Raw genomic sequence first — 14,862 nt, forward strand, 5'->3', positions numbered from 1 at the left:
TCAAACCTTTGGGACAATTACGTCGCAGGTAATTGGCTCTTAGATCGATCGAATGATCGCCCCCCTTCTTCCTCGATCGGCCAATTATTAAGACATTACCCGTATCAAAATCGGTTTAGAATGCTCGAAAAAATAAGGAGGGAGTATTGTATAATTAGTAATATCTATGAAATGATCGGATATGAAGTTAAACTTGTCCCCTTCGAGCCGAGTGAAAGCGTATTAAGCACAATCGAATCGATTTTGCTATAGTATGGATACGGATGAATTTGTGGAAGCAAGCATTTTAAAGAAGAATCTTAAGAACACGTCATATATCTCGTTTTAATGTTTCTCATTTCTGAGGAATTGAAAACACTGGAAGCAATGATGAGAAAAGGCGAGAAGAAAAAATGTAAAGTCTGTTCATCTAAACAATTGTGGACAAAAATTGCGAATCATGTCGAGAATATTATTGCAAAGGAGGATAATTAATCGATTTAATTTTATTTATATAATAAATAATAGTAAAAATGTAGAAGAGCCTATATGATAAAATAGATGTATAAGAAGTATAAGTATAGTAATATTTAAGAATAAATGTGAGTTAAAAAGTGCATATATGCTTTTCCTTACTGTCTTACTGAAAGAAAAAGTTTTTGTTTCGAATCTTTTATTTCTTCGTTTCTTGTAGAAGAACTTTTCTGAAGCTACGTGACAAAAGATATTTCGAGATTGTAGATAAAGCTGGTTAACGTATCGAAGATAAATATTTTCATCGCGAAGAAAAGACTGAGATGTTCTATCGATCCACCGTGAATAATAACACGTTGCAAGGGAGGAGTCAATTTCTCGGGATCGTGATCCAGAAGGGTGAAGAGTTTACCGAGGGTCGCCGTAATCAAGCCAACCTTGGCGCGTTCGATGCCAAGGCAAACTTTATCAAAGCCTTTGCTCAAAAATCTTCCTCCAAGAAAATCGACATTTAATTAAACGATCATCCTCTTATATGACAAAAATAACAAATATCATCATCAAAATCAATATTTCGAAACAAAATATATTTTAAGTATCCATGTGAAAAATTTACATACGTTGGATCTCAAGGAAAAATATTGGTCAATCATTTTATCGAGAAGATATTCTGTTCTCTCTTTATTTTCTATTACTTTGCTCCAAGTCTTCCATTCTCTCCGCTTCCACGTTAAACAAGACATTCTATTCCATACCTGATACGACAGAAGAACAATGTCGTAACAACGTAACCACGATAAGAGTCACATCTCAAGAGACAATGTTCTCCCGTCTTTGATTATAAACACGTTTGTGAATCTCGTGGATGCATAAACAACGTACTCCATTACACACACGGGGGAGGGAGAGGGAGAAGGAAGGAAGGAAGAGGGAGTGAAACCTTGCTTCGTTTTATTGCGGATATTATGCCAGGAACACGCATATTTGCGATACGTTTTCCGCTTGAACGTGAAACACGATCTTGAAGCGGGTGTACACACATACACACACACATACACACACGTACGCGTACAACGATAACGTGCAATCTCAGCCCTGGATGCAACGAGGAATCGTGTTACCTCTGGTTACCACCGTAACCGGAAATGGATTGTAAATAGGAGTAAAACCACCGGATTAATATAAACATCACGACGGAAGAAAGTGTATTCGAGTTGGAAAAATGAATTTCCTCTAGACTTTAAGATTCACAAGATTCGAAAAATAAATTCTCCATCGAAAACACGAGAATTAGAATGTAATAATTCATTTTAAAGCCATCGATCCTATCCGAATTTGGATTAATGAATAATTCAGTATTCTATAAATGTTCGTAGAGATCGTTTCAAAATCATTATTACGAACAAAGGAATTTTCTTTGATTGAAAAAAACAAACCTATTAAATGACTCGAACCGAATATTATGAATTCCATCATTACGATTTTTTTTTTTTCTGATACGCTCAACTTAACGTTTATAGGCTATTAATAGTAAAGAAATTTCTAAAACCGTTAGCGAGGTAACGATAAGCGTACCCTCGTACCCCCTATCGATCTATGCAAATTTTGTATCGACAATCCCACGCGGATATACAATATCGAGTGGGTACAATTCGCCGATAAACACCCGTATACTTATGCAATAACGAAACTTCCATTGTTTATGCATTCGAGTGACATCCGGTTAACGGTAGCTCGTTCGAGAATTAATGCCGAAGGAACAGGATAACATTGTGAAATTCGGGCGCGACAGATAGACGATACACGTCATCCTTAATACCTGCTACGTTCACCAACAAACTCGTGTATATATATATACACGCAAGCATTGCGCAACAGTACCGCATACCGTATATTATACATGCAAGACGCGCGTAGATCACATTCCACGTTGTGCCTCGCATCCGAAATATGCCGCTGCACCGTCTACGGTTAGAGGCTTCTAACCATCCGAACCGTCCACCGTGAAAATTGTATTAACGGTCCATTTAGAGATGTTTCGAGAAGTTGGTATCTCGACATCGTGAGTTGGCAGCGCACGAGGAGATCGGGTTTCTTCGAAGTGTTGCGACAGGTGGAGCTCGATACTTGGTGGACCGCGCATGCGTAGAAACGTTTTCACCATTAATTTTCATTTCAAGAACGAATTCTTTCGAGTTTCTTCTCTTTTTTTTCCACACTCCAATTACTACAGAATTAAAATAATCCTTTCAAATCTTCTCAAAGAAGGTTACATACGCACAATTATACTTCCATCGAGAAACAAATATATCGCAATTGTTAAATTAAAAGTATCTTTCTTTAAGTGGCAAACGATAAGACGATTATAATTTGCAGGACGGGAGGGCCTCGTTCCCGGAGCCTATCCTGGAAATAGTATTCCCCGGCAACCGGTAGAGCAAGTATCGCCCGTTCGAGAACGCGTGTACGACTCGATCGCACGTGCACGTTTTGCTTTCCGTGGAAAGGGTTTGGTAAGCGGCGTAAAGCGAGTCGTAAAGATGCAATGCACAACCGCGGCCGAGTTCCTCGTTTCCGCGGCGGGCATTCGCTTCGCGCAAAGCGACCGTGAAATATGCATAAAGATAAGGGACGTCCTCTCCTCGAGCGAGAGAACCGCTCCTCCTCGATTACCGGCCGTGGAGGAGGCCCCCAAGGCGATTTAGGATCCGCTCGTGCTGATACGCGCGCTCTGCTCTCTCTCTCTCTTTCTCTCTCCCTCTTCGTGGTGTCAGTTTGAGCAACAATGCCTCTCGCGAACAATACAATGGGCCCCATATATCTCGGCCAAGCTTTGCGCGAGCTAAGCCCTGCCTTGGGGAGGAAGAAGATGGAGGATGGCGCGGTAAATTTCGATCCGTCCGTTCTCTTTAATTCGGGGATGTTGTATCGTTAGCGAGTATTGTCGAGAATGATTATCGGAAACGGGGGACGAAGTGTAATGTCAAGTAATAAATCGTCTTGCCGATTTTAATAATTTACAATAATTGTTGAATACGTAATACACTTATGTTTGGAAGAATAGTTTATTTTGTTATAAATAGGAATAAAAGAGTATAAACTCGTAGAGATAATGTTCGACACTTGTGTTATTACTTATTGGATAATAAGTTGGAATAATTAATAACGAGAATGATGAGAATAAGAATGCATACGAGATATCACAATAATACTTCCGGTAACGGATCTCGAAAGAGATGCAAACGAGCGTATTCCTTTCGTATTACCGTTATTACGTCTGGTCGTGTTGCTTCACAGCTGCAAGCCGATCACTCCTCGTAGATCTGGAGTGTGGAGACAGAACGCTCGGTCGATGAAGGATTTCGGTTCCGGAGGTGGACGCGTAAAACGGTCCACCTAATTTGCATAAGTAACATCGGTGTGCATATAAGAAAGGACACTTTGGCCAGTCTGTTTTACGCGGCGATGCGTGTATTCTAATTATTGGATTTCTAGATCTTTCGAGCAATTGCAATTCTGGTCGATCCGTGAGAGGATATATATCATAAAATGACCGTTATTACGATAACGTTGATCCAACGTTACCTTGAAGATGGCCGATGCAGCAATCGAGCTCGACACTTTCCATCCGCGTGGCGGATTTCTGCAAAAAACACCGTGCTTTGTGCCGGCCTTCTCCGCCCATAACCGCAATGTAACCAAGGATACCGGTTTGTTACATTCACTTCTTTACAATCTCGACTTTGGAGCCCAGACTTTGGACTATGTTCGATCGACGAACATTTTCCGTCGGAACATCGTCGAAACATTTGGACCAAGACGACGAGTGATCGTTCTTTACATTCTCAGATCTCCGATTCCTCGCATCGAAAACAATCTTTGGAATATTGGGATAATTATTGGATCTTTTTACGAATGATTGGATTTAATTTTTTCTCTCTCTCTCTTTTTTTATCGTCATTCTCTGTTCGCTATTCAGAATAAGACTTTCCAGATGATCGAATTCTGAATTTTCATCATTCTCCATGATCTATTTGCTAATTGAAACAATTGGCTGAAAAAGATGAAAATATAACGATTCGTACGATGCGAAATTTTATCCAATATAATTCAAAGTTAAATTAAATCTTTTCATATCCTCCCAGGATTTTCCTTTCTTTGTATTATCTTTTATTTTACGCAAACTTTGTCGTTCTCGACGACGATGAAATAAGACTAACTGAAATTCCATGCTCTTGAGGATACACGTTGCAACCGATCCCCCAACCGCAGCTACATATAAATATCGCGCCTCATGGATCGTAGAAGAATATTATATCCGAGAAGATCGTAAAATCACATTTGGAACGTTTCTATATCAGCGAAAACGCGGGGGAGGGGAAGCAGGAGAAGGCTTTACATCGCCCGGAAAATCGTTCCTTTTTATTGCATTTCACTTCGCGCCAACTTTTTCCACCGACGATTAGAAGCGTGAAGACTCCCGTGTTCTAAGGCCGCAAGAAAGCGAAATAAACCGGGTAAACAGACGAGACCGTTTTAAAGGCACAACTTTCAAACGCGCCTCCTCCCCTCCCTCCGAACACCTCTCTGCGAAACGCGAGCGAGGGGAAGGGGATAATTGGCAGAGCAAATTTCTTCATCAAACATACAATTTTCCGCGAGCATTAATCAAATCGCGCTTGCGATCGCGAACGCGCTTCTTAATATGCCGTTCAACGTATCCCGGCTTCCGATCGAGTATATGTGTACAACGAGTCTCACGTGCATCGAGTTCTAATCTTACCGTTACAGCCACGCTAAAGCGACAGAGGCGATAAACGGAGGAGGAAAGTGGATCCTGATTAAAGATATTAATTAAGAAAAAGATCGGTTCTACGGTAGGAAGCCTGAAGTCTTCCCGATTGAGATTGAGATTGCCCGTGGCGGTGTAATGCATCATCCTATCGAATGATCTTGAGGAAACGTAACTATTCCGTAACTTGCACTCGTGTTGTTATTACAAAGTGTTCGAGCAATTGTGAAGCGTTAAAAGTATTATACTGATGATTCTAATAAGAATTTTCTAAGTTTCGAAACGGATGAGGAATGCTTTCGTGATTAATTATGGAATTATCTTCGACTGTCATCGTATCGCGAAACGTTAAAAAATTATTTGTTCCGGGAAAAAGTAAGAAGAAGAAGAAGAAGAAGATGTTCGATGTTTCAGGAGATACGATATCGAAAGGAAATTTTCACTTGCTTCGTCTCTATCTCGTAGCTGTTGTGTCGTAAATCAATATGGCCATGTAGAGACGCGACTTTTATCACTCGGCTCGCAAGAACTTGTTTATCCGCGGGATGCCCATTCACCTTTCAGCCAGTGTCTTCCTTTATTTGTTTGCCAATTTAATTGTATAAAAATTAAGTAATCCCCTGGTGGAGGATGCGTGTGTCTTTCCATTCCTCGAATTCTGATCCCCCAGTTTCGTGTTTACGTTGACATAAAACGAGCAGGATTATCGCGTCATTGGCGTCTCCTATTGCGAAATATTCTCGTGATTAACATCAGTCAGATTACACAAGTTGCTTAATTTTGAAGTCAAATTTTTCCTGATAATATCGTTGGTTTATATTTTAAGAATATTTAGAAATAATTATGATTCTCCTGAAACTTTATTCGTTACAAAATTTTGATGATATAATGATGTTAAACAGAATTAAACTTTTACCAAGATAAAACTAGAACGTAATAATCTAATCGATCAAACCTCTTTTGATTTTTCTCATAAAATTCCTTCTCAGATAAATTCACCAATTTAAATTTATAATGTTCAGATTCAGATAGAGATAAAAATCGTAGAAAAATGTTAGAATCCGATGAATAATGAGAAATGATGGCGAGAGGATTAAACTCGTATTTCGTAAATTTATTAACCGGAATCTGGTTGATAAAACGATAATGGCGGAAAGATCGACGCCAATGTCGGATACGTAGTTACACCCGGTTAGATACCCCCTCGATCCGCATTGCGTTCGCGCGAACGCGCACGCTGCACGCGGTATTAGCATATAAATTATGTTATCGTGATTTATGTTATTTATGTCGTGCGTGCCCACGCGGATATCGGAGGGAAGCTGAGGGGGGAGGGGCTATTGATTAAAATTCGACACTGATCAGATCTGAAAGTGTATCCAAGCGAGGTGAAATATCTCGATTTTCCATCGACTTTCCAACGATTTCAAGGAAATGACTGGCTCTCCTTAACCAAGATCTAAGAAAGGAACTTACTTTCGTCAACGGTTTATCAAATTTTTACAATTTCTCTTGTCGTCGATCGATAATTGATCGACTCGATGACAATCTGTGTCAAATTTATAGAGTGAGGCAAAATTTATCTAAATTTTCTAAATTAAGTGAAAATTAACTTGGATATATTTTTTCCTCGCGAGATAATGAATCTAACACTTTCACCGAGTGGTTGGCTCGAACGAATCTTTTTTTTTTTTTTAAAGAAAGAAAACGTGTCTCCATTTTTGAAGAAATTGAATAAAATACTTGGACAAATATCGGCTTGCAATATCTACCCGTTCACGATTTTCACGATTCATCCGCCCTGTTCAAAGTTACGACGATCATTCACAGAGCGCGATCATAAACAGGCGATTCCCAAGGGAAATTCAAAAGTGGCCATTGTCAAATCTATAATCGGCCGTCCGTTTCTTCTTCGGCTCGTCGCGAATTCATACTCGGTCTTTCGTAACCGAGCCTCTAAAAGGATAAGCATGCTCGCGAGAGCATGGCTAGCATATTGCATAATAATTAGTGGGCAGCCAACGACCGTATATACCCTGTACAGTGAATTGCCGCAAGTTCATTGCCGGCGAAGAAATAGCAATATAAACGTAACGTGCAACAGGAACAGCGAGCCGATTAGCAACGCCATTGCAAGAGCCCTCAACCTCTTCCCCTCGTCCCTCCCCCTTCTTCTTTTTTTTTTCCACTCTTGGTGTATGTTTCCAAGTGTATACACGGTGTTACCAACGTTCTAACGTTCTCCGGTAAAAAATTTAACGGATCGTTCTGGAGAAAAAAGTGAAACAAACACAACACGCTTGCAAATTGGAATGCAAAGATGCTCGAATCTCGTATTATATAATAGAGCTAGGGGGAGGGTTAAGAGGGGAAATAGAGCTTTAATTTAATTTAAAATTAAATTGTTACCCAGGTGTTACTCATAAAATGATATTCGAGCAATGTTTTTAAATACCGATTGAATTAAAATTAAGAAGATACAAATATGGCGAGCTATCTGTATTGGAAAATAAAAGAAATGAAAATTATTCGAAAGATGTTACATTTGTATATCATGAACAAATTGATCTCCAATTCTTAATAATAAAAATCGTTTAAAATAATATTATTATATTTTCTTAAAAAGATAGATTCATCTAGAAGAAGAAGAAAAAAAATCTGTCATTTTCGTCGTCCGAAAATTTCCTTGCCTTACTGCCTTGTTATATATTGTTTGAACGGTCCATGCATTACTCGTTTTCTTCTTATTTCGTTCGAACACCCCGTATATCGCAGTTGCTGCGTTCCTTCGTACTTTTTCTTCCTTTTCCCTTTTTGCCGGGTGTTATCGTATGTAATGGCTGCTTGACGAGAACAATGATCGAATTTACGTACTGTTTACACGGTCCCCGACTGTTTTCTTCATTCCCAGACGTGTGCATTTTTCCATCGCGACGAATTTATGCGACACGGACCCTGCTCTTGAGAATTAATTCTTTTCCGCATAGCTCGTGCTTAGAACGATTTGTCGGAAGGATCTCTCACGATTATGCTGTAAAAACCGATTGTTAACAGCGATGGGAGAATTCAGTGGTGGGTAGTAGGTTTTTACCCTCTTGGAAAACGTGAGAATCGCCGAGTCTCGGCAAAAATGTGATGAAAAAAAAAAAATTGAACAAATCGAATAAATATTATAACGTTGAAAGTCTGATAATTTTATTTTACAGAAGAATAACATGGAATCAAATTCTTTCGAGTCTGATAAGAAAAAGAAACCGTTTCTTGCCACGAAATCGAAGAACAATGAGGTGTTAAGGGGTTAATCGCGTTCACTCGAAGAAAGCGATGACTCGATACAACGTAAAGAAATAATATTCTTGGCGAAGAAATCGCTTTCTTTCTTCGTGCGCGACGGACCAAGAAAAATGGGGTTTCTGAATTTTAAGTCTCGTCTCAGGCGCCAGTTCGCAGATTACTTTCCTGAATGGATATAAACGAGACTGATACAGATTTTCAATCGAAATATAAAATAATACTCTCAGAGAATTGAATATAAAATATGAATTTAGAAATTTTCTGTACAAAGTTCTATTAATTCTAGAAAAAAATTGATTCTAACAGGTTCATTCGTCACTTATTAAATGTACAAATGTATTAAATGTTTCTTCAATCATTGTGTCTGAGACGATTATTTTCCAATCTTCTGGACGAAGAGGAAAGAATCGAGGAAGGGAAGAATTCCTCAGAGGAATAAGAATTGTCGACGAAAGGAAGCTTTGACGTAATCAAAAAAGTTTCACCTGCCCAAAGAACGGAGGAGTAATCCCCCCATGAGACTGCACATGAGAAATTATTTCTCGTTATTTCTGCTGTGTTCATATGTTGAAAAACACCTTGACACGAATAAATCCGTTAAATCACAGTGTTAAGTAATATGTTAATAAAAGATGGAACGTTCTACCTTTGATCTTTACACTGTAAGAGCGATTACAAATTGTTAATATTTCTCCGGATTATTTTTAACCTTTCCATTCGGAACACCAATAAGCGTAATAATTCGTGTTGTAAGAATGTTAGATACGGACAATTTTCCATAGAATCTTTCCTATTTTTCGACTAAATAAAATATTCCTTCATTACACGAATTTCTACGATAACGGCAGTGAATCGCATTTATTTCCCAATTGCAAGTATTAAATTTATATACATGTGTTTCAGGCGTTAATAAACGTAGAAAGGAAAAATTAAGACGATTAATTTTCGCGAAAAGAATTATTATCCTTGCGATCTTGAGAATCACGAGAACAAATAATTAAGAAAAGAATAAAATTGATCTGTAAATCTTGGAAAAGAATCCATAGATAATGGAATTTTCATCTATGGATGGGAAGGAAATCGGATGGAACCTTCTTGCCTCGACGAATTATATCGCACTTTAGATCGCAGCGGCACGATGGTCTCGTTTTGCGCCTGCACAGTTGAGCGATTCCCAACGTAGGAGGATCGTACCGTGAATTTCGAGTCGTGGCGAGAAATTCGGGCATATTTTACGAAACGTGTTATAAAGGATAACTGCTTTCCTGTCTACGTGAAGGTACTTCGAAAGTGGACTCACTTGGAAACTCACTTGAAAGAATATTTCCCGTTTTCTTAGATGAACACCGATATCTTAGCCAACCTGAAAGTTTCTGGAGCTTGACAATCCGAGTAAATTACTTATTCCGGTTTCCATTTTAATAATGCAAATGCGAAGGAAGCAGCGCATTAATTAAGCCTCTCTATATCGTATATGTAAATAAAGATAGATATTTTGTAAATTGAATCTGTAAGGGATAATTTTTAAGATGCTTATTTTTAAATTATACTTCTATAACTATTTTATAAATCGATATGTAATTCAATGAATTTTATTAAATTTTTCTTTACATAGTACATAGCCAATTTAATGCAATTCTTTTAGATCAAATTGTTAAAAATTGGAATAATCTACAGTTTGGATTTATTATTATTACTTTTGTTATACGTATAAAAATCTTTACAGATTAAAGATCGCATTAAAATCATCCCAACTGTGAAATTACTGTGATACAAAATTTATTTCTACCCGTCTATACTAATTTGAAAAGTTGCTTTTATCATTTTAATTTTTTATTTTTCGAGCGCAAAAACGTTGAAACGGTTTTCCAGTTACGAATTGGATGTTGTTAGCAAAAAGTCACGCCTCGAGAGCACAAGTGCCATTACGGTCGATACACGGTGGGATTATTCGGTGACGTTTCGGGGAGAAGAACGCTTTCAATCGGGGCTCCAAGTGAAAAATGTCCTGTCAGGTGCAGCGAGTCGGCCCCTGCCGAGGGTCCTTTAGTAACAGTCCGCGTTACGGAGGACGAGAACATGACGGAAAAAAAAAAAAAAACGCGAGGGTAAAACGTTTTGACTGTATTCACTGTGTGCTAAAGTGGTCGTGAGATCGATGGCACCGGATATTGTTAAAAAGTGCCAATTAAAAATAGACGATTTTACAGGACGAGAGAACAAAATGCTATGCTTTAAACAATATCACATACAATTTATTGCAAAAACACTTTATGCAAATTCAAGTCAACGAGTTGCATTATATTTTGTATTAAATAATTTCATTATTGATTATTGTTTTCGTTGGTCCAATAAAAAAATTTGGAGAAAAAGAAACGTAAAATGTTCAAGTTTTATAAACTTGTTTAATCTTTTTTATAAATCTCAATCTTTATGTAAGAAAAAAAAGACATAAAGTATATAAAATAGATACGTGTTACAATATTTTAAGAATGAAACTTAAGATTTTTATGATAATGAATGATTTATTGAAATCGTCTTTACAAGATGTCCAATTTATGATAAATAATAATTTATCAATTACGACGAGACTATATAGATTTATATTTTTATCGTGACAGAATTAAACGTCAATCCTGTCATTAAACCAGATCGCGAATAAAATTTAAACAAGGTTGCAACTCGTGAAAGTGCATTAAGATCAAAAAGTGTATTTGATTAATGTTTATGAAAGTGCAAAGGAAATAGATAAGCGACGACAAACATGTTTCAATTTGCCGATAACTGGAGGAAAACGTATTCTTGCTACGAGGCTAGGATCAATGGAAAGAAAGGGCAATAACCGTGTTCGCGATGGAAAAAAGACAAACATCATTTTCCGTTCTTATCCTAATCGTTCTTCCCGCAGAGAGAGAAAGAAAAGGAATCTATCTATCAGCAATTCTCGAACAAGTACCACGTACCATCATATATATATATATATATAATACATTGCATAAGGAAATATCAACTTTCTATGATTATGTAAATAAAAAATGCGTTCAACATTGATTTCGATACGACTATTAATTTACGATTGTAGAATCTTCCACCTAAAAAGTAAAACTCTATTTACATAAACATGTTGTTGAGAACATAGTAAGTTGATACGATCAGTTTATGCATGTAACGGAACTCGATACTCGATTATTTCTCATGCTAAACATTTTCAAATAATTTCTTTATCAGACTGTTCTTATTCACTTTTCTAAATTATAAATTTAACAAAACTGCTTTCCACACTCTTATCACACAATCTTTGAATCTTTCACAAATAAACATATGATTCCTTATTAGATCCAATTATTTATTCGCAAGATTTCGTTCGCATAAATGGACTTCCTGTAATAAATAAACTCGAATAACAACACCGAATACTGGACTGTGACTCCTCTCATCTCGAATCGAGATGGACATCATAAGAGGGAGCAATGCAGCTGCATTGTAAGACCGCAATGAATCATAGAGAATCGACCAATCGATTCGCACACTTCTGTCTAATTTCATGGTTTGTCGTGGGGGAGAGCAGAATTCGACGAGCAGACGAAGGAAGGAAAAGGGCAATAGACGATGAAAATCCTGCGGGACCATTCGTCTATGGCCATTGTCTGCTCTATTCGACCCCATCATTGCTTGCACACGTACATATATATATACGGGCCGTAACTACCGAGAAGGGAAACTGCGAGGGTGGCACAGTTCTCGAGAAGGGTGAACCCTCTCCCTTCCCCCCTTAGTGGCAATAAACACTTAACCGCACGACCGTATTTTAGAGAACGAATCCTAAGATTCTATCTTTGCGCGATCGTCATTTTCATAATGGAGAATGTATTCTAAAACGTTAACGACAATTTGTGAAAGCCGCGTTTTGGGTGGTCCGTATGTTACGGATGGAAGAAATATAATGAAAGGGGGATGCCGAGCTGTGAATGGAAGTATTCAAGAATAGAATTAAAGAGGAATCTTAGCGCAGATGGTCTGATTTTCAGAGTGGTATAAATAGTTTAGAAGTTGAAGAAAAATTGTTCAAATACTTGCAATAAAATTTTCTATAATTGTAAGAAGAATCTAGACATATATATAGAATTGAAATTATAAATAAAACGTAAGATGGAAAATATTTTGCTAGATAAAATAAGAAGAAAATGGATTGTATTATAGAGATGTTATATTAGAGATTATTTATTACTGACTTTTTAAAATTTAGAATAATTTTATTTATTACTTCAGAAATATTGAAATATTGAAATTGATATAACATGACCTCCAAAAGATATTAAATTCTTCAATCCAATAGAAATTCCTTTATGTTTATTCTTGTTTCTTCAGGATTTACATTTACATTAAGTCATTGTTACTTAATCACTAATAATTCAAAATTTAGAAAATCATATTTATCGTTAACAATTTTTTTAAGAGTTTATTTTACAATCCTTCAAACTTACTCGAGTTTTACCTCGTTTCAGAGTTTCTTGGAGGCGAACTCGAAATGCTGGTGGAACGCAGCCCTGGTGGACGCAACCCGGCAACTCAGGTACAAGGGCCACGTGTCACCCGGCGTGCTGATGGTCGGCGGACCACCCTGTGCCCTCGAGGTCTTGAGGGCAGCCTGGGCTAGGAATGTCCTACGACCGCCTGCCGATCACGCGATAACTTGCCTCGGTAAGTACTCTTCATCTCCCCCTTTTCCTACCACCATCATTCTGAAACGAAGTTTCTCGCTCTCTGGAACAAACGATCAATCATCACGATCGAATATCACTCGCGTGTATCTCGAATAATGGAATAATGAAACTGGGATCGTCGATTGTAATCGTAGAAGTTCGACAGACGCGTGCAATAATTGTTGCACCGCGTGTCGTTAAGGGATGATAATGCAAATTGAACGTGGCGTTAAGCTCTGCCTAGCACGCCTCTGTACCTAGGTTTAAATCGAGGAGGGCAGCGTATCTCACAGGCTTTATCTTTACGCAACCGCTGGTTCCCTCCATTATCTCGCCTTCCTTCATTCGAGTTTCCAAACGAGTCGAGCCCCTCTCCCCACCCCCGTTTCCTTGCCTCTGAACGGCGCTACCACGTGCTACCTAAGCATTGTTACCTGTCGTCGTTCCACACGTGTCGACGCTAAACACCTCCCCGCACGGAAACTCGTTTCCACGGCGAGGGGAAGAGGAGGAGGAGGAGGAGAGAGAATATGCGGAGAACTGCACGGGCGCAGATACCGACGACTTGTATTACGTCGGTCGAACACCTTTTCGTACCGGCGTGTTATATATTATATATATATATCGATTCGTTTCTTTTCTTTTTTCTCTCCTCCTTTTTTCCCTCCTCCCTCTTTTCGTTCCACGCCGCCACCACCATTTTCGCGCATCCAGCTCCCCCCTCCCGTCTATTATACACACACCTACGCGCATACCAAACGTATGCTAATGCGTGCAAGTCGGAATACGCGCATTGGCGTAACGGCGCAATTAATAAAGACACAACGAGAGATCACCTGGATCGTTCAATTCCTCTCCATCCTTTCGGATAGGATTTCAACGATTGCCACCGATTTGTACCTTTCCAGCACCACCTACGATCATCGATGATGATAATAATAATATAATCCAAAGTTTCGCGCGCAGAATCCCTAGAATTCGAATGGAAATGTCGGCCTCGAAGAAATCGTAAAACCGACTGCGATTTCCCAGGCTGCATATTATTATACGACGGTATTATCGCAGAAAATATGCTTTCGCCGCATTTCGATCCGTGAAATCCAAGCCTGTCGTAACTGTAACGAGACGAACACACTTTATCAGCGATTCAGAGATTCTGCAAGGCTGGCTGCTGGCTGGTTGGAGCCCGCGCCTATGCGCTGGTTCAGCTCGGTGTCTTCTCGTGGCGAAGAAGAAAAAAAAGGGAAAAGAAAAGGAGAGGGGAAAAAAGTCAACGATAGCCTGCTATGTTCTACATCGTTTATCCGGCTGGATTATATAGAGCATCATCCGCGTGGTACGCGGCCGCTTTCCTTATACGCTCTCGCTTTTCTTCTTCCTTTATTCTGGCCTCCCCCCCTCCCTACTCTACTCTCTCCCTTGCCTTCCTCGTTTCCCCGGTTTTTTCCTCCTTTCTTTCCCGCAGGCCAGCTTCTATACGAGTTTAGACGCTTGTACGCACCTACACACGGCTATCTCGCTATATCGGGCTTATGCTAATGTATATGCATTCCAACATGCTCGGACACGGGCATATAATTAATGATACCTTGTTCCCGCGATTAATTTTTTTTCTCCCCC

The 14,862-nt window shown here is 38.8% G+C and overlaps 1 protein-coding gene across 3 annotated transcripts in view; it reads left to right on the top strand.

Annotated features, from left to right (window-relative positions):
- Window positions 1–14,862, top strand: part of LOC409778 (storkhead-box protein 2) — a 113,988-nt gene that overhangs the window by 61,463 nt on the left and 37,663 nt on the right. For all 3 annotated transcript variants that reach the window (XM_006562213.3, XM_393271.7, XM_016915534.2), the window contains one exon: window positions 13,045–13,240. In XM_006562213.3, coding sequence (XP_006562276.1) covers window positions 13,045–13,240 — 196 coding nt within the window. The remainder of the gene's footprint in view (window positions 1–13,044; window positions 13,241–14,862) is intronic.

The sequence above is a fragment of the Apis mellifera genome, linkage group LG12 (assembly GCF_003254395.2).
Source record: "Apis mellifera strain DH4 linkage group LG12, Amel_HAv3.1, whole genome shotgun sequence".
NCBI lineage: Eukaryota > Metazoa > Arthropoda > Insecta > Hymenoptera > Apidae > Apis > Apis mellifera.